This window comes from Ovis aries, chromosome 2, assembly GCF_016772045.2.
Source record: "Ovis aries strain OAR_USU_Benz2616 breed Rambouillet chromosome 2, ARS-UI_Ramb_v3.0, whole genome shotgun sequence".
Taxonomy (NCBI): domain Eukaryota; kingdom Metazoa; phylum Chordata; class Mammalia; order Artiodactyla; family Bovidae; genus Ovis; species Ovis aries.
This window is the reverse complement of record NC_056055.1, coordinates 11,017,613-11,038,116: the sequence shown is the minus strand read 5'-3', so window position 1 is coordinate 11,038,116 and position 20,504 is coordinate 11,017,613. Positions and strand designations below refer to the sequence as shown.

The following is a 20,504-nucleotide window of genomic DNA, read 5'->3' as shown; positions in this document are numbered from 1 at the left end:
CTCCAACAGTGGCAATTTCATCGTCTCTGCCTCCTATGACTCGTCCTCAGACACGGCTTGACCAGGTGGCTTGAGCAAGATCCCAGTCTGGTTATTGTGTCCAGACAAACTGTGATTAAGCACTGGTTCTTGTTCCCTTTCCTCTGCCCTCAGTATTAACTTTATACAAATATAAATATATAATATATTTTTCTTTTTACAAATAAGTCAATGGAGATAGTTTAGTATTACTGACATAGTATTTATAGGCTTAAAACAAACGTACTTGTGGTGATGAAATGTAATTACTGTTATAGACTTTACAAAACCATATTCTCAGGCAACACAAACTAGAGAAGGAATTTTGTTTTGGGGTTTTTTTTAAACTGTCAGAAAGGAAACTGAGAGTCAGCCTAGATGCTTGTGTCCTCAGCTCTTGCTTTTCCTTCCCACCCCACCTCTCATTTTTAGTCTATTTAATAAATGGCAGTATCTTTTTAATTTTTAAAATTCTCCATTAATCAGGAGGAGACAACACTAACTTGCCTGCTTACACAAAACTGTCAGGTCCAGAATATGAAAATGTTGATATAAACTGGACAGATTTTTATATGCTTTTTTTTTTAAGCATAATTATATTTTAACTTCTCTGCCTCATTTTTTTCAATTTATGAAAATCTAGATGTTTAGCTAACTTGTTGTGGGGGCAAAGAGGGTTAGAAGATGGGAATAAAGGTGCCATTCTTTTTAGAAGCTATATAATTTTTAATATGCAAAGTCCAATATTATGGCAAAAAAGACTGTTACTAGCTCATTTTTATTACTCTTGAACCTGGATAGGATTTTTTAGTTGTTTTCTAAGAAATCAATGTAAATGAAGTTTTATTATCAGATTTACAAGAAATTTTAAAAACTACCAAAGCTTTGAAATGTTCCCAAGCATTAGATTGTGTATCAAACATAGAGAGTAGAGAATGGAAAAGTCTTACTGAAAATCGAGAAACACTAGTCAAGACCACAAAAAAACTTACACTCTTCGAACCCCAAATCCCGACTTGTTTATTTATTAGGACTGAATTTCAGTCTGTTTTCCCAAGGGGATTGCTTGACTCTGTCGTTGAGATCAAAGGAATATTGACACACACTTTAGGTAACATTTTGTTATCAAATTTAGTTGAATTCAAAGCACTCTTGAAAATGTGCTGTTTCTGCTACAGTAAATATAAATGCATTTATGTGTGATAATCCTGCAATCATAATAATTATAATTTTGATTAAGCAACCCTTCGTGGTGGTTTTTCCAAGGTCTTTATTTTTAAGCCTGTGGTGAATTATTGCTTGAGATACTTTAACAATAATAAAAGAGTTTAGATGAGGAAGGTTCCTATCCTGTATAATCATTAACACATTAAAAAAAGTCCTAGTCTTAATTGTTTTGTTGGATCTGGGCTTCCTGTTGGCAAGTATTTGTTCTTCAAAGCATCCTTGTAATTCACGTTAGCTAGGAAGGTAGATGGCATTTTATGTTTTAATTATACGACCAGGACAAATTTTGTTTTGATTTACTTTGCTGAGTCATCCTGTTAGCTGAGCTTTCCCATGACCAGGCAGCTCTTCCCAACGCTAAGTCATAAACACATAAACCCATTTCTCTAAATTGTGACCTTTCCTTTGGCTTAGGAGTGGGAAGTCTGCCACGGCCTTTGTCTTAAGCAATCAACTTCATTTCATGACTTTTCTGTCATAGAGAAGCAGCCAAAAGCAAGACCAGAAGATAACCTGTCTTTGACTTTTTGTGTTAGTGATGACGATAGCCACTAGTTTTGAGCCAGTGTCTGTGCCAGCAATGTGGGTGCTAAGTGATGTACATGCTCTCCTTATAGAAGCGGTACTAATTTATGAAAATTAGAAAATCCAGATAAGCATAAAGAAAACAAAATATATACTTACAAATCTGCTAGCCAAAAATAACCACTGTTAATATTGTGTTGGCCAGAAAGTTCATTCGCGTTTTCCCATAACATCCTATAGAAAACCCAAACAAACTTTTTGGCCAACCCGTTATTTGGTAACTATATATTCAGATTTCAGTACATATTTATTTCTGTATACGTAATCTTTAATCCTTTCCACAACTTTGAAGAGAAGGTTAATTATCTCCATTTTACCTTGAGATCAATCCATAACAGGTTACGTGCTAAGGAGATGGTACTGTCGTCTGACTCCAGAGTTTTTTCTGTTTACCTGAGTTCCAGCCTGTAATTAGTTTCCAGTGATTTGAGTCAGAGATGGGGACACGATGTCTTCCCATCTCTCAGGTCTATCTGATTAAAAGGAAGACTGAGTGATCTTTCAGGATGGCACACTGTCCCCTAGTCGCCCCTCTTCTGCTTATTTTGAACCGCAGAGCCTCATTCTCCCTGTTCTTTTAAAAAACATTCCTCTTATTCTGTAGTGGGCTCAGAAGTGCACGTGACAGCCTACTGTGGAAGATCTTTAAAAAAAAATTTATTTTTTTAACAGGTTACCTCTCATAAAAGATTTAAATTGTGCATTTTGATTTTGCATTGACATACTTTTAAAAATTCTTAATTTGTTTTTTGATAGCAAAGTAGGTTTGTCATGGGGAAGGTTAGTCAGTATGCTCTTAGAAAGCAGAACTAGGAAACTTCAAATTTCTATCTGTGTATATTGAGGTACGAAAGTGAAAAGCTCCTGTTTAATCCTCTAGCATTTTCATTCAGATTGTGAATTTTTTTTACTTACTTATATTTTGCTTTGGTAACTTAAACCAAATAGGAACGTTGTGACATGATTTAGAAAACTGTCTTCCGAAGAGTGACTTGGTAGAATTTTCACTGAATTATGTTATCTCTTTGGGATAGTTAAATTATGAAAAATTATTGACAGCTACCTCTAAATTTTGTGTTTTTGTATAAACGATACTGAGGATATACTACTGCCAGATGCCATTTTATTATTTGTTATTTTAACTTTAAAAAACGTACATCCATATTGTGGCGGTAGTAGATGCCAAAATTGTGTTTGTGCTTTAGCAAAAATTCAGCAGTCCAGCAGTCTTCACTATAACTGAACGTGTTGCCTTTCCAGGCAGTCCCATGGTTCATACAAAAACAATAAGACCATGTTTGCAAAGTTTACACTTTAAGGTCAGTGTAATGTCATGTAAGACATTTTCTAGTGCCCCTCCAATGCCTGGAAGTTCGGCTCTGTCTACAACAAAAATGCCAAACCCATTTGTCAGCATTTGGATGACATAGCTGCAGAGTTTAGTTTTTCCTCTATATTCATGTGGGTGACTGGCTATTGAACATCATAGATGGTAGCAGTTTGTTTTTTTTTTTAATCAAACATAGTGCTTGAAAGGTTAGAGATATTCAGGATGTTTATCCAACAGAACTTATTCTTAAGAGTCCATCTGTTTCCATGGTTAGGACTGGTCTGAATATGATGTATAATATATCAGGTACTTGAAGTATTTTTATTATAGTTATTTTTCCCTATGTTAAATCACTTCTGATCTACAGAAGAATGGTCGAAGTGAAGATCAGGTCTCCTTGGTTAGCCGATACTTTCATTGAATTAATTTATCTAAGTCACATGGCTTAGGTTCTAGGTGCCGTGAAATCAGATGACTTTAAGATGAAAATTTATAGTCATATCATCAAATACTTGAAAACCTAGTGTCTAGAGACTAAGAGGGGTACAGAGATGTGTAAAATAGTTCCTGCCTTCAAAAGGTTTTTAAAAGATACTGTGATGAAAGTTTGATTTCATTTTTGAGAGCCCAGCAAAATGCTCTATGCCAGGGCTATTTTACATAGTTTCTCGAACTTTGTACTCCTACCGTCTGACCATTATTTAGCCATTTAATGTGTTGGTTTGTTGTAGAATATGTAATACTGCTTTGAGTATTTTGTGGTGGATCTTCCTTAGAGCCTGTTTTAAAATCGGTAATAAGACAAAGCCATTTCTACACCATCCATTGTGTTTACACAGAGGCACACACATGCATAGGAGTGTGCAGAGGACCGTCAGTGGGTGCCAGTTATCCCAGTTACTATGTTCTTACAGTGTACCCTGGTACTGAGTGCTTCTGGATTGTTTCATTTAATTTTTGCAGTTGTCCTGTGAGAGGATCGTCATTTCTCTTTTATAAATGAGGAAATCCAGAGAAGTCAAATAGGTTGCCCACATCACTTAATACATAAGGGCATCAGGAGCTGAAACTAGATCCAGATACCATTAAGCACTGGCCTTTTCTGCTGTAGCTGCCTGTTCACCAGATGATTTACTGTGCTTCTGTGGACTCTCTGAAGTGATAAATTATAAATGGAATTCCTGGTGTAATAAAATCATCCATATTTTTTCAACTCTCAATTGAGAGCAGTGCCCTCACCTGGCTGTTTGTTGGCATAAAATTGTATAAGCCTCTCTAACTGGTTCTTTTGAGATGAAACATTCAGCAAAGTTTTTCCTTTTTTTTTTTTTTTTGCTTAGCTATGAATAGAGAGCAAAAGTTTGTATCATTCTTTAAAGAACTCTTAGTTTTGTCTTCTGATGAACGTGAATATGCACAAATAATTATATTTTAACAAATGGTTGTCCTTTGTTTTTACCCCATGTAAACCAAAAATCCTATTTCTAAAGAGTTTCTTCTAATTTAGACAGAAAAGGGGAAGGTTCTAGGCAGAGGGAATATCTCTTAAGCCTAGGAGCTGATATTGTCATCCACCAGATACTGAATATCGATTGCCAGTCTGCCAGAAAGTTTAGTCTTCTCTCCAAATCAGTGCTAGCAAATTAACTATTTAATAGAGGATTTTGTTATTATTTTGTTTTTGTTTTTTAGTCAGTCAGAATGGTTTTTAACAGAAAGCCTGGTGGCTCAGATGGTAAAGAATCTTCCTGCAATACAGGAGACCCAGGTTCGATCCCTAGGTTGGGAAGATCCCCTGGAGAAGGGAATGGCTACCCACTCCAGTACTCTGGGAATTTCTGAAAAATTCCATGGACAGGAGAGCCTGGTGAGCTACAGTCCATGGGGTCACAGAGTTGGATATGACTCAGCGACTAACACATTGTGGGAAAATGCTATCCTGTGATTCTCAGTATTGGAGATCAACTAGAACCACTCAAATTTTTTCTACTTTGTCTCCACAGTTTTAGATATTAGAGACAAACATTTCTGATTTTAATCAGCTTTCTTCTGATTAGTTTTCTTTATCTACAGGAAAGGAACGTTTTGATCTTTGTTCCTCTGGCCAAAATAAAGCTGTACTATTTAACATCTATAGATAAAAGCTCTCTACCGTGTGATAACAGAAATAAATTTCTAAACCTAGGGAGAAAAATCTGGGAGAGTGTATGATAATTTATTACAGTAAGGTATTTTTAAAAGGTTTATTCATGAAAAAGTAGTTATAAATACTAAGGAATTAACAAGTTCTTTATCAATCAGTGTGAAAGATCTCTCTCAAATAGAACTCCTTTATACAAGGTATTATATATCTCTCCATATCTATCCTATGATGTGATGTAGTTACTTACTAAGAAACACATCATTGGCAAGGGCATCCTCGATCATTTTTTGTTTCATTTTTCCCTTAATGCATGGTATTCAAATAATTGCTGCTTCTCCCCATTGAATTTGGCTGAGGTGATGAATGCATAGCTTCTCATAAGGCAAAATGATAAAAATATGATTTTAAAAGATCTTGTCATGGAACATTCTGGGATAAAGAAATGTACTACGTAATCATCCTTTGGTGGTAGGTGTAATTTTTTAAATATATCTATTTATTTGGTTGCGCTGGGTCTTAGTTTGGCATGAGGTATCTGGTTCCCTGACCATGGATTGAACCCAGACCCCCGGCGTTGGGAGCCCAGGGTCTTAATCACTGGACCGCCAGAGAAGTCCCATGGTGGCCGATGTATTTCTAATGATACAAAAACAGAAGAGAGGGCATGCTTTTGCTAAACTGCCTGCAACTCTGATTTCACTTTCTAGACAGAAAAGGAAGATAATCAAAATCTCTCCTACACCACCCTGTTTGTGAATTGACTGATTGGGCCTGCCAAGGCTGAAGGAAACACATAATTTGGTATTGAAGATTGCATTAGTTTTTGAAAGAAAGCATTGTAATACATTGAAATTGTGTTTTTATGTAAACCATGACTTCATTGAATTAGACTCTATAGTTAGGTCATAGTGCTAATTTGATCAGAATATTAATTAGGTCAGAGTATTAAAGTAACCATCATCTTTGTTGAGTGAATTATAATCATAGAGGCTAGACCTAGAAACGGAGAAGGCAATGGCAACTCACTCCAGTACTCTTGCCTGGCAAATCCTGTGGACAGAGGAGCCTGGTAGGCTGCAGTCCATGGGGTCGCTAGGAGTCAGACACGACTGAGCGACTTCACTTTTACTTTTCACTTTCATGCACTGGAGAAGGAAATGGCAACCCACTCCAGTGTTCTTGCCTGGAGAATCCCAGGGACGGGGGAGCCTGGTGGGCTGCCATTATCTATGGGGTCGCACAGAGTCGGACATGACTGAAGCGAGTTAGCAGCAGCAGCAGCAGACCTGGAAAGGACCTAAGATCATCTGGCCTGGTGATTTTCAGTGCTGTGAAGAGTCACCATGTCTTCTTAGGAGGAGGGGGCAGGGAGGGCAAACAGATGGATGGAGATTGCATAGGGAACACTTTCTAAAACAGATATCCCAGGAATTCTTATGTTCCCTGTGCTCCTAACTTCTTAGTTGGAGACTCACTAGACTGATGAACTACCTCTATTACATATCCTTCTTGTGTGCCAGGCTGGAAAACAAGATTAGAAACATCTCATCTAATCCATCCCTCTTGTTTTATAGGAGAGAGAGAGGCAGCCCCAGAGAGATGAGATGAATACCCAGGTGTACACACTTTGTTAGAATCAGAGCCAAAGTATAATCCAGACACCATGACTTCCAGTCTGTAGATAGGGCTCAGAAATGAAGAACAACCCTACATTCCCACTGAGTAAGAAGGGGTATCCTTTTCTTGTTTTGAAAATTGTAATAGTTTTTTAAGCTCTCAAGTTTCTATTAAGAAATAGATTCAAACTGCCAGTTTCCAGATAGGCTATTTTGCATGTGAACTTTTACATTTCATTGTGTAATGTTATACCTGGATTACAGCAACTTCTTTTGAGATTTGATGGGATAATCCTTAAATATAATCAGTCATCTTTTACTTTAACATCTTTCAGCCTACCCCATTTATATTCAGTTTTCATTTCTAGAGGAGAAACAAACTAGTTTTCAAATATGTGAATTCCAGTCATAGATTATGAACTTAAAAAAGTAACTTTTTATTTAAAGTGGTATTCTTTTAAGTATCCAGATATATAGCATCTGTATTATTGGTTTTGAATGTACTCTGCCCTTTTTTAGTCTATGGAAAATTTTTAGTTTGTGGGTAAAATCATCTTAGAGGTTTGGGACATCTTGAATCAAAACAATTAAATTTTTATCAACATAACTAGGATTTTGTGAAGTGTATTTAGACATAGAAAGGGGAAAGAAAATGGGAACTAATAAAAGCCTACAGCAGGAAGATATACAAATACAAACTATTTGTAAATTTTAATATTATCCAGATTACTCTTCTAAATAAGAATTCAAACAAGTATACTTTAAATCTCACAAATTTTTATTTTGTAAGTTATATTTACCAGATCATAGTTGATGGTGAAAGATGAAATTCTAAGATGTTAAAAGGTACAGTGAAATTATTTGTCTTTTGAATGCAGAGTTGGATTTTTCTAGGGTTCTAATGTTCTTTGTATTACACTGGAATTAGACATTTTTCCATCATTATACTCATTTTAAGGAGCTTTGAAAATGCTTTGGCATAGTTTATTTATTTGTGGTAAGTAGAATTAGGAAGAATCAGCAATATAGAATCCTAACAGTATTTGTGCATACTGTATTTAAGTGATTTTTATGCCTGTTTACTTTCTGTGATTCTTAAATTTTATAAATCAAATACCTTAGCATACTTCCACTAGAAATTAATTTATAATTGATTATTTATGCTGGATGAAGTAGCAGTTTCACTGTAGCATTAATCCATTCAGATTAACTGAATTTTTATATCTACAATTCATTATATTACAACTTTTTAAAGAGCATTTATAACAAAAGAATTTTTGTTTTATAAAGTATTTGTTACAGGAAAAAAAAAAAAAAAACCATCTTGCCAAAAACCATTACAGTGTCTATGCATTGTGTATATTCCGTGATGTCATTGTTGAGATTTTGCATGTGGTTGTAGGTGCTCTTTCATATGTGTGTTTGTGGTGTTGATGTGGAATTGTTCACCATTGCTGCTATCACTTATTGTAGTCAAACTGGAAAACTGTGCGAAGAGGCTGTGCCGGTCCACATTTGTGTGTGTGACTTGTGAAAATATGTACTTAGCTGTTTAATTTTGAGCCAGCACTTGGTGGCCTCTACAGAAGGAAATGTCGTAGCTGTCAGGTGATGCCAGTGTCAGAGTCTTGCTTCATGTTTACGATTCCAGGTCAGCTTTCCTTACGCACTTTCCCCCACTCTTTGGAAGAGAAACATTTGTAAAAAGAGAAAGCAAGAATTCTGAACTTTCCTAGTACCCCCCCACCTTAAACTCCCCCCCCCCCCCGATACTTGAGAAATTCCATAGAATGTCAGTGTAGCAGCATAATTTCCCTTGATCTAGGTATTTTAGGTTGAAGAATATAATAACAGAAGACTGTGGTGGCACATACATTATCTTTGTTGGTTATCATGCCATATTATTTGAATTTCATTTAATAGGAGTATTTAGTATTTTCATTTTGTTTATAAGGGACCATGAAAAGCCCAGCTTCCCAGGTGGCTAGGTGGTAAAGAATCCACCTGCAAATGCAGAAGACACGGGTTTGATCCCTGGGTTGGGAAGATCTGGAGGAAGAAATGGCAACCCACTCCAGTAGGCTTGCCTGGCAAATCCCATGGACAGAGGAGCCTGGCAGACTACAGTCCAAGGGGTCACAAGAGTCAGACATGACTTAGCAACTAAACAACAACATGAAAACCCTGGAGTTCCAAATGTTAACTTTTATATTCAGCATCTGCCTAGACTTAACATACCTGGTTGCCTTATGACCATCAGAATTCTTTCATGCCCACCTGTCTTTAGTTTGCTTCCTAATATTTGTGACTTGCCTCAATAATTCCCAACTTCCGTGACATTAGAACATTATTTCAGTGGGTTAATTCTACTTTATTAAAATTTAATGGGAGTAAATTGCATACGTATTTAATACATTATTAGGCTTCCCTTGTGGCTCAGCTGGTAAAGAATCCAATTGCAGTGCAGGAGACCTGGGTTCGATCTCTGGGTTGGGAAGATTCCCTGGAGAAGAGAAAGGCTACCCACTCCAGTATTCTGGCCTGGAGAATTCCCTGGACTGTATAGTCCATGGGGTTGCAAAGAGTTGGACACGACTGAGTGACTTTCACTTAAAATGGAAGGGAAATACCATAAAATGTTAAGAAAAAAGGCTCTTCTTAAAGAACCTTTTCACACCAACTTTGCAAAACTCACTTAAAGTGCAGGATTTCCTTCTGTCTGTTCAGTGGGTTTATACTTATAATATTCTTATAATAAAGGGACAGTTTTCTGAGTTACACTGAGGCTTTCTGTGTGACTGTTGGTGACAGGCAATACTGTATATGAAAACATTGCTTCTGAAATTGCTGATTTAATTATAAGAATATTAAAATGAATTCATCAAGGCCCCTGCCTCTTCTTTGCTTATAGAAAAAGAAAGGTGTATTTTATGTTGAGCCTTTTCTCCAGAATATGCTTTAAACATTTGTCACTCAATGGAGGTGACAAAGAAATAAAGGAAATTCAATTATGTATGTTCTAAAGAAATTATGCCCTTGTCCAGTGACACAAAAATATTTCTTGTTTCCTGCATCTGGAGTTTTCAGGCGAGATCTTTGTACTTAGAATTCTGTTTATATGAACACCAAAGATTCTGGCGTAATATGTCCTGAAACGATGACTAATAGTTCCTATTAGATAGCTATGGATACATTTATTGAATCCTGCTCTTGGGTTTATTTGCCCTCTTTGGGTCTTTTGTACATTTTGTATGTCTGTCCTGAGGCCTTTATGCCTAGGGCAACTTTTTAATCAAATAATACATATATATTTATTGGGTTTCTAATTTATAGAGTTTGTTCTCACCATGACTTTAAACTATTTCATTGCTAAAGTTAGACATAGATTTGCCAGATTAGCCTCATAGTTTGGACATTTTTTGTTATAACCTGAAAATGTAGCTTATAACCCCGTAGGCCTGTTAGATAATGACTAGAAACATTTTGGATTCAGTAGAATCTCTTATAGAAACTCATTTATCTGTTAATGTAAAGAACTTGGTGATTTCATAAAGTGAATGCTATATACAACTTAAGTTCTTCCATCTTTCTTATAAGAATGACTTTAAGATTCTTTTTATTCTACCACTTATAAGTTAATTGGAAATAAAAAGATAGATATACCAATTTGGTATAATTTAACACTAAGCATCTGTTTAGAAATGTAATCACCACAGTTAATACTTAGAAAAGTCATATAAAAAAATACAATACTGTTCTTTGAAGATGGATTTATTTCCCCCCTTTCGATGGATTGTCAATTTGAATATATATTTTCTGGCCACTTAGCTTTTAATTGATTTACATGAAAAAAACATATGTGTGCCTGTTCACTCAAACCATACTTAAAATTCTCTTTTTAAGCTGCTACAATTATAATGTATGAAAGAAGGAAGAGAAAGGTGAATTGAGGAAGAGGGAAATTTCTGTTAATATTTAAAATGTGTAACTGTGATACCCTTGGTTAATTAATCCTCTGCCTTTCGATATTTGTAATAATACAGGAGAATTTTTTTGTTATTAAGAATATACTGTTGGTTTCATTTTTGTCTTGCTGCTCACTGATCTTTAACACCAAGATGTTTTCATCTTTATCAGTTCAGTTTTTGCTTCATATTTGTCTGTGTACCTGTGCTCTAAATAAAATTACAGTTTTATGTCCCAGTGGCTTATTCTGTTATGTGATAATGGTTATCTCTAATGTAGTGTGACTTTCTATTGTTTTCAGTATTTGTTGGTACAGCCTAAAACTTATAGAAATAAAAAAATCCAATAAAATCAGTTAATGAACATCAGTGATGTTTCTATAATGAGAGCGTGCTTTAATCATAGTGTTTTATCTGTGGTTGGGTATGACTAGTCTTCATTCATTTACTCAATGGTTTTCTGCAAAGCTGGCTGATTTTTATAGCTACAACAAACAGTTTAAAAGGCAAGTTAAACCACATTTAAAAAAAAATTGTCCTGGTCACCATGCATTAGCCCAGGTTATAGTCAGCACAGACTGAGCAAAGCATTCCGCATCAGTTGTTTTCTAACCACTGAGGAGGGGAAGTCACGCAGGGAGGAGCGTTTCTACATGTGAGCACTCAGACAAAGCTCCTAAGTAGGAAAGATGCTTTCGGAAGGCATTTATAGCTAATTAATCATATGCTTCCTGGAGCCCCAGGCCTAACAGTCCTGTTGGTGGAGCAGAAGTCTCCACTGCAAACTTTGTCTTTCTGTCCATCTGTGGAGCTGTGTCAGCCAGCTGTGTGAAGTCATACCAAGCTAAGTAGATGTCAGGTTCTAGACTTCCTCATTTGTAGGAAAATTTTTCTGTTCAGATACAGTTCTCTGTGTGTGATCGGTTGCATTCAGCACATTTGACAATGTTCTTTGGAATAGGAATGGTTGTTCAAAGTGATTACAATTATCAGTTTCAGACATCCTTGTTGTGTCACTAAAATTATTTAATAAAGAAACCCCCAGAAAATAGTGTTCTCTCTCACAGTTCATTATTTTGCAAAAGTGCAAATAAATTTCTTCCATATCTGTGGATAGTCTCCCAAAGTATTTATTCATAGTAAGCTGAATATTCCAAATAGAAATACTGTATTTTTGTATTATAATACTTTAAATTGTATTGGAAACAACTTTATAAATGGTTATAACTAAGTTTGTATTTTCAGAACTCTAGACACAAAGGATTCATCTTTAAATGTGTTTACAAGTTAAACATTTAAAATGTAACAAATTTTATTTTCCCAGTAGGGGAAAAATATTAGAATTTAAGTTGAGGAATATTTACCCTACAAGTCAGAAAATGTTTTCTTTTTAAAAGTTTTAGTCATCTATTTTTAATTAATGATAAGCTTTTCTAAGAAGGTTTCAAATTACTAAAAATAATATGTATAAAATATTTAATGTTGGTACTATTCTAAAAAGGTAATGTTTAAAAAAATATTGAATTTGGTCGCATTTTCAGACTGAATGTTTTTTACTTTATTGAAATTTATAATGATCTAAAAATGTGAACGCGATAATTGCCTTCCTTTCTTAAGCATTATTTACTCTCCTGGATAAATTTTATTAGAGTTTTGGTTTCTCAGTGCATATAGTTATGTTTATGCTATATTGTAGTCTGGTAAGTGTGGAATAAGCTTTATGTCTAAAAGAACAAGTGTGCTTTTCCATAGTGGCTGCACCAATTTTCATGCCCACCAACAGGGCACAGTTGTTCCTTTTTCTCCACATGCTCACCAACACTTACTGTTTTTTGTCTTCTTGACAGGTGTGAGGTGATACCTCATTGTGGTTTTGATTTGCGTTTCCCTAGTGATAAGTGCGGAGAAGGCGATGGCACCCCACTCCAGTACTCTTGCCTGGAAAACCCCATGGATGGAGGAGCCTGAAAGGCTGCAGTCCATGGGGTCACTAGGAGTTGGACAAGACTGAGTGACTTCACTTTCACTTTTCACTTTCATGCATTGGAGAAGGAAATGGCAACCCACTCCAGTGTTCTTGTCTGGAGAATCCCAGGGACGGGGGAGCCTGGTGGACTGCCATCTATGGGGTCTTAAAGGGTCGGACACGACTGAAATGACTTAGCAGCAGTGATAAGTGATTTTGAGGATCTTTTCATGTGCCTGTTGGCCATCTGTATGTCTTCTTTACATCATGCTTGCTTTCTTGGTTCCTTATTTTGTTGTTAACTTGTCCCAAGTTTTGCTTGATAGGTTGCAGATGTTAGTTAGACTTTTGTTTTTGTTTAACCTTTTATTTACTCTCTTATTTGAAAATACATTCTAATAGTTATTTCTTTCATGTGTTTTTGTTTTTAACAGATTTAAATATATATTTTTAATATAAATAATTAATTCACATTGGTCATCTCTCCCTTCTTTTCTTCTTTGTTCCTTATCCTTCCCAAAGAGGATGAGATCCTAATTATATTTTTTAATATCTTTCCTCTCCTCTTTTTCCCTTATTATTGAAATTATGGGGCATTTTAGTTCAAGATTTTGTTCCATCACACCCCATCTCTTTTCAGTCTTAACAACTGTGTTGAGCTCAGTTGCCACATTACCTGGTGTTAGGAGTACATTACCTGCTTCTCACTCGCTATACCTTGTACCCAGTATCTTTCCCTCTCTTTGATTCAGTTTTTCTTTTGTTTGCAAATATCTATGACTTTTTTTTTCTAAGAAAGGGTGCTTGGATGATACTCTTTTTATGATTGAAAATACCTTTCTTTTTCTACTTGTTTTTCAAGTTTTAGTTAGGTAATAGAATTCTTAATTTTGGTTGTTTTCCCTCACAACTCTGAGTAGACTTGAGTCAGTGTATTTTCATATTTGGTATCACAGCTGAAAAATCTAATTCTTGTTACTATTGCGATGGCTTTCCACACCCCCTGCACCAGAAAGATTACAGAATTTTCTTTTTGTTCTCAAGCTTTGGAAATTTCACAAAGATATGTTTACGTATGTGTCTTTCCAGTGTGTGTGTTTGACAGTTCGTGGACCTTAACACTCTAAGGATTAAAATCTTTCTTTGATCAATGGGGTTTTCATATATCTTGGATTATTTTATCCTATTCTCTAACTTTTTATTTTAAATTCTTATAAGATGGGTTTTTAGTTTCATTAGCCTGTCTTGTATGCCTCTTAACTTCACTCTCATCAGTTTTTTATTACTTTGCCTGCCCTTCAGGGAAAATTCCTTCCTAGTAACTAATTTGTCCTTTAGCCATATTCATTCTAATACTCGGCTCTTTGGAGAATTTTTAAAATGTGTTTTTTCCATCATTTAAACTTTCCAGGATCTTTCTTGTGCTTCTCTTTTCCTTTTTTTTTAAAAATTAATCTTCATTAGAGTATAGTTGCTTTCCAGTGTTGTGTTAGTTTCTGCTGTACAGCAAAGTGACTCAGCTGTACATGTACATATGTCCCCTCTGTTTTGGATTTCCTTCCCATTTAGGTCACCACAGAGCATTCATTAGCGGTCCCTGCGTTATACAGTATGTTCTCATTAGCTATTTTAGACTAGTGTCAATAATGTATCTATGTCAGTCCCAACCTCCCAGTTCTTCCCACCCACCCCCTTTTCTCCTTGGTTCTCTTTTCCTTTTACAATAAAAGCTGTTCTTGTTTTACGTATGCATTATCTTCTCAAACCTATGTATTGATCTTTTAAATTCTTTTTCTTTTTTTCCTGGTTTTCTGAATTGTCTGTTTTCAGGTAGAGGATAGGGAACATGAAATTAGTTGCTCTGCTTGTATAACTTGGTAACTTCCCATGCTTTTAAGTTTTACCCAGTTGCCAGGTGATGCTTGTTTGTATGCTCACATTTTAAAATGAAAGTCTGGGTTTAACATTGATAGCTTATAGGGATTTCCTTAGACCATGTTCAAGGGTCCTGTTTGAACCTGGGCAGAGCTCACTTTTGTGGGTAATAGTTGAGCACAGGGTTCTGCAGGTGGACTTCACCCAGCTGTAATGCTGGACAAAGACGTGTCCATGAAGAAGCTTCCCTGCACAGTATAAAATAGAAGATAGGCTGGGAAGCCAGGAACCCTCTCCAGTGTAGACACAGCAGAGGTGCTACCTGAGAGATGGAGTACATTGGGGGTTTCTTACTTTTTATAGCTGCTTTCCTGTTTTCCCCTCTCTATCCAGTGGGGCTGCCCGGAGTTACCTTAGGCAGTGCCCCCTTTTCTCTCTGACCTGGGGGTAGTAGCCATCCACTGCAGACCCACTCACTTTACACACTGTGCTGTAAATGATGGGAGCTGTGTATAGAAAGTAGGATAATCATTCAGATCCGGCCATCCTTAGGCTCTACTCCCACAGCCCCTCCTAACTCTGAGCTCAGAGTTTGCCTGTTCTCTAGTGGGAAATCATTCAGAGGCTTCTTTAGTAGTCCCTTCTTTGCCCAGTATTCAGCTGTAAGTTCTTTCTTTCGTTTGTTTCTCCATGAGGATGCTCTCCTAAAAATGTCCCCAGCACAACACTACAACTTATACTCAGAATTTTTAAAAAGCAGTTAAAGAGACAAAATTTAATCCTTAAATACAGTCATGAAGGAACCGTGTATGCTGTTTTATTTTCACGAATTTCTTTTCCCATTATGTAAGTATACAAGCATTCTTTCCCTGTTTCTTTATATACTAGGACTTGGTTTCCATTTTCAGTGTACAGACTCTGTTTCTGTGATAGAAAATTAAATTATTTAAGCCCTGATAATTGTTTAATGTAATAATTAAACTTAGGCATCCTGTCTTACGATGTACTCTTTTCTACTCCTATGCATATTAAAGTGATAGGGACTAGGCTGTGTTGCAAATAAGTCATTTTTGTATTGTTCAGAAAAGCTATAGTGAAACTATAGTGGTTATTTAAATCAGACTTATGAAGGTTAACCTGAGTAAATTTGGGAGGCAAGGATGTTTTTCAGAAGCACAAATGGCTAGTACCTAAATTGTGTTCCTTACTAAGCGCTGTATCCCTATAGTACCTGATTCCTTTGGTGTAGTGACCAGAGTGCAGTCTGCAGGACCCAGGAGCAAACCAGGAGTTGGCTCTAATATTTTCCAACTCCATGACTTGAGACAGCACAGTGCCTGGTACAGAGAGAGTACCTCAGTAAATACTGGATTAATGATGTATGAACTTACTAAGTGTATGAGGTTCAGATTCCTTACCTGTAAAATAGGCATAACAGTAGGATTGCTTAGAGACGCAGATAATTTATATGATCCTTAGCATATTAGTGAGCATTTAATTAGTGCTGGGCATAATAGTACATTTTATACTAGAATTCTTTGATTAATATCAAGCAAGTCCCAGAAATAATACAAGCTATGTGTCGGTTTAGGAGGGTGGTGAGAGGAATATGCCTGCATATCTCAGCTGTTTTGGAAAGCATTTCTAGCATTGTTTCTGTCTTACTTTAAGCATTTATTAAAGCAGATTGTGTGTTCAGCAATACAAAGCCAACTTAAAGCGTGAAGACACAGTCTTAAGGAGCATATAGACCAACTGAAGAGATCTTCCGGGCACAATTAGATTATTAGTTCTAAGGAATAAGAAAGCAAATGTGGGGCTCATACCAAAAGCCAGGATAAGGGAGTTGGATTATATGGGGAACGAGTTTGCAACTGGAATTGAAAAAACATGCTATTTGATTGACACAAAGACCTGAGTGAGATTTCTCAGGGTGTGGAGAGGGTGTGACATGGTGTCCTGGGCGCAGGTGGATTCTGGAAAACAGGAGGCTGGTGGTTTGGGTTCCTCACTGGGAGCAGAGACAGGTGAGGTGAGTCAGATACAAGCACTTTGCAGATCACCTTGGTAATGTGTTAGCTTTGGGTTTTGCTATTTCTCAGCCTTTTTGAGCCTGGTTTGAATACGGAAACATTCCAAAGTGGGTCAGAATCACTGGTTAGAGTACAAGTTGGCATTGTTGTAACTTCGCAGTGGTGTTTACCTTGACTTTTTTTTTCTATCGAAAGACAACAATTTGAACAGTTTAAACCCAGCTTTAGTAGATCACAGAGTGTGAAGAAAGGCCAGCTAATGGTTGTAGATTTAGCTGTCTCCTTGGCAACCATTGAAAAAGAGTGAGTCTTCATCTACAATCATTTAGCGGTTATAATTTACAATCTATTTACTCTCAGAAGTGAACCTGTCTGGTGTACCCCTTCTCTTTCCTTAATATTCTACTTGACCTTCCATTCAGATTCTAAGCTAGCAGATGGGTTGTGGAGTCAGGGTTGAAATCTCTCTATCACTTTGTGAAAAGAAATATGCTAATACCATTTAATTTGAAGCTGCCCAGAATGACACAGAACACTTTTGAGACTATTACAGAAAAATAACAGTTCTTCATGTGCTTAAGGTAAAGAGAAAGAATGTATAACTTGTCTTCCCTTTTCTTTCCCTTCTTTCTAGTTGAAATGCTATTTTTTTCAGTGAAGATTTTGGAATCATTCTTTGTTTCTCCTCATTCATATTTCCACAACTGTTACTGAAATGCCTGCGTTAGTGCATCAGTTAGTATATTTGGGGGATTAAATCCAAGGATACTGCATGATTTAAAGCGAGAAATATTATTTCATACTATATTCTAATATAGACATACTTGATAGAAACTTTCTTTTCTTAAAGGGTTGTCTCTTAGAAATTTTCTGTTATTTAACATGATCCAAAGATTTAATTCTCCAAAGATGGGAATGGCAAATTATTTTAATGCCTTTTATTGTTTTTCTTTCTAGCCTATTCTACTAAGCTCAACAAATTTCCTGTATTTAATATTAATGATGACTTGAATGATCTATGTACCAGTGCAGTAAGCCCAAACACGACCAAAGCCACGCGGTATGCCCTGAATGTGTGGCGATATTGGTGCATGACCAATGGGCTCAAAGATCACACAGACATCACCAAGGTAAGAAACTCTTGACTTTACTTCTTCTTACAGCCAGCTTTACTGAGCTTGCCTGTGTCAGGCAGGGTGCTAAGCATTGTGGGGAACATGGAACAGGTGCTTTCTGTCTGGGGAAACTTTGAAAAGACCCTAAAATAGAAAAATATCCACAGTACAAAGCAGAATTTAAATGTCAAAAAATCCAGATGGGTAAATTAATTTGACTTTGTTGAGACTGACAAAGGAATTGATACTTAAACTTAATTTTGTATTTTGAGAGAGAGGTAGAGTTTCAAGAGAATTGGATAAAGACATGAGTCTTCTAGATGAATCATGTAAGAAAGAGTAAAATTCAGAGGGACATATTTACCTGCCTGCAGCAGAGGCTTTGTGTATGGGAACAATGAACTATAAAGGTAGATTCTGATAACCCTTAAATGCCAAGCCAAAACCTTGTGAATATTGGCCACTAAAGTTTTTTCCTGTGTTTCTTTATAAGGAGAGATTTTATTTGAAAGATGATTATAGGAGCAGCAGGGAAGGGACTGTCATAATTGGGAGAACACTGTCCATAGGATCTGCAGATGTCTTAAGGGTCAGGTGAAAGGGAAACACTGAATTTTTTTTGAACAGGAAGCAATGTAAGAAATGTAACATTTTAGAGCAGTTAACTGGAAGTGATGAGCAAAAATGTATCTGGTAGATTCTTAATTTTCCCAGTTTTAAAACAAGCTCTTAAAATCTCTTCTAACTTGAAATGTTTGACATTTGTTAACGGAAGGGAAAATTCTAGGATGTGTAGAGACAGATGTCAGAAAGAAAAATACCAATACAGTATATTAACGCACATATATGAAATTTAGAAAGATGGTAATGATGACCCATTACGCGAGACAGCAAAAGAGACAGATGTAAAGAATAGACTTTTGGACTTTGTGGGAGAAGGTAAGGGTAGAATGATTTGAGAGACTAACATCGAAACATGTCTATTACCATATGTGAAACAGATCGCAAGTCCAAGTTTGATGCATGAAATAGGGCACTCAAAGCTGGTGCATTGGGACAAACCAGAGGGATTGGATGGGGAGGGTGGTGGACGGGGCTCGCTATGGGGGACACATGTAAACCTGTGGCTGATTCATGTCAGTGTATGGCAAAACCCACCACAATATTGTAAAATAATTAGCCTCCAATTAAAATAAATAAATTAAATTAAATTTTAAAAATGTAGAACAAGAGAGGTATAAAATCACCATAGAGCACCACAGTGATAATTGCTTCAGGCAAGATCCACTGGTAATGGCAAGATTAGTGGTGAAAGTGTGAGGATAAACAGGATTTTTGTGTTGCATCAATGTAAGACCCTCTTAAATATGTACTAGAGAGAAATAGTAACTATTCAGAGGAGAACCCTGGCAGATGCCACTTTAATAGTGATCAAGATTAATATTTCCCATGTGCTTAGGACAACACACTGCATGTATGGGATTTTTTTCTTAAAAATTCTTAACCTCAGTGTACTCATGATAAAAAAGCAGACAAATCCAAATTGAGGAAAATTCTACAGATTGCTTAACTGGTACTTTCCAAATGTATCAAAGAATGTATCAAGGTCACAGAAGATATTAAAAGAGAGAAATAGTCACAGTTTGGAGGAAACTAAGGCGTGCTGCAGTCCATGCGGTCGCAGAGTTGGACATGACTGAGCGACTGAGCTGAACTGAAGGAGACAGGACAACTAAATGAAATGTGTGACTATATTGGTACAGGAAGAAAATTTTACTGGAAAAATGGGGAAATATGAGTAAAGTCTGAAGTTTAGCTAATAGCATTGCAACAATGTTAATTTCCTGGTTTCAATAACTGTTCTGAAAGATATTAACATTAGGAGAAGCTCAGTGAAGATTAGTTGGGGATTCTCTCTACTATTCTTGTAAGTCTAAAATTATATTAAATTAACATTTTTTAAGACAAAAAAAAAGAGAAATATGTACTTTGATTTGGATATGTTGAGTGTAAACAAATAATAAATAGAATCTACCAGATGTATATGTCAAATAAGCATTTGGGAACATGAGTTTAAAACATGGGGGAAATATTAAAGCTGGAATTCTAAATTCAGAGGTGTTGCAAATAGAAGTCAAAGTTGAAGCCTGTGTTTAGGGTACCAACAAGAGATGAAATAGGAAATCCAAGTTTCTACTTCTGGAAGCATGGTGCCCTAGATACTGTGAGGGACCTTTGCAAAAAGAAATGGAGTCATCCAAGGGCTGAAACAAGTGGTGTGAGCAGTAGGCACATATGAAAATCAGGCTCTCGCCTCAGGGCTTATGTTAATAGCATCCATTGAGGAAGGGAAACGACTAGGAGCCAAACTGAAGAACCCTTTATTGAGAAGACCCTGAACGGGTCTAAAGAAGTTCTAAGTCAATAGCATACCCTAGCTCCTTGCAGAGTCATATGCTAATAATCTTTGAAGGGAAACATCCAACATGTAGGTGCAAATTTTTCACAAGTTAATAAAGATCAAGTAAATATGTGCTCATAAAAAAAAATCACGTGCCACTTAAGGAAATAAACTACCATGAATGAGAATAATTAGAAACAGAAAACGGATTTAGACAGCAGGAACTTCAG

At 36.3% G+C, this 20,504-nt stretch overlaps 1 protein-coding gene across 3 annotated transcripts in view; it reads left to right on the top strand.

Annotated features, from left to right (window-relative positions):
* The window catches only part of KIAA1958 (KIAA1958 ortholog), a 140,059-nt gene that overhangs the window by 95,380 nt on the left and 24,175 nt on the right, over positions 1 to 20,504 (top strand). For all 3 annotated transcript variants that reach the window (XR_009599114.1, XM_027964113.3, XM_027964112.2), the window contains one exon: positions 17,716 to 17,888. Coding sequence is in view for 2 of the 3 variants with exons in the window: in XM_027964113.3 (XP_027819914.1) it covers positions 17,716 to 17,888 (173 nt within the window). In the remaining variant the exon portion in view is untranslated. The remainder of the gene's footprint in view (positions 1 to 17,715; positions 17,889 to 20,504) is intronic.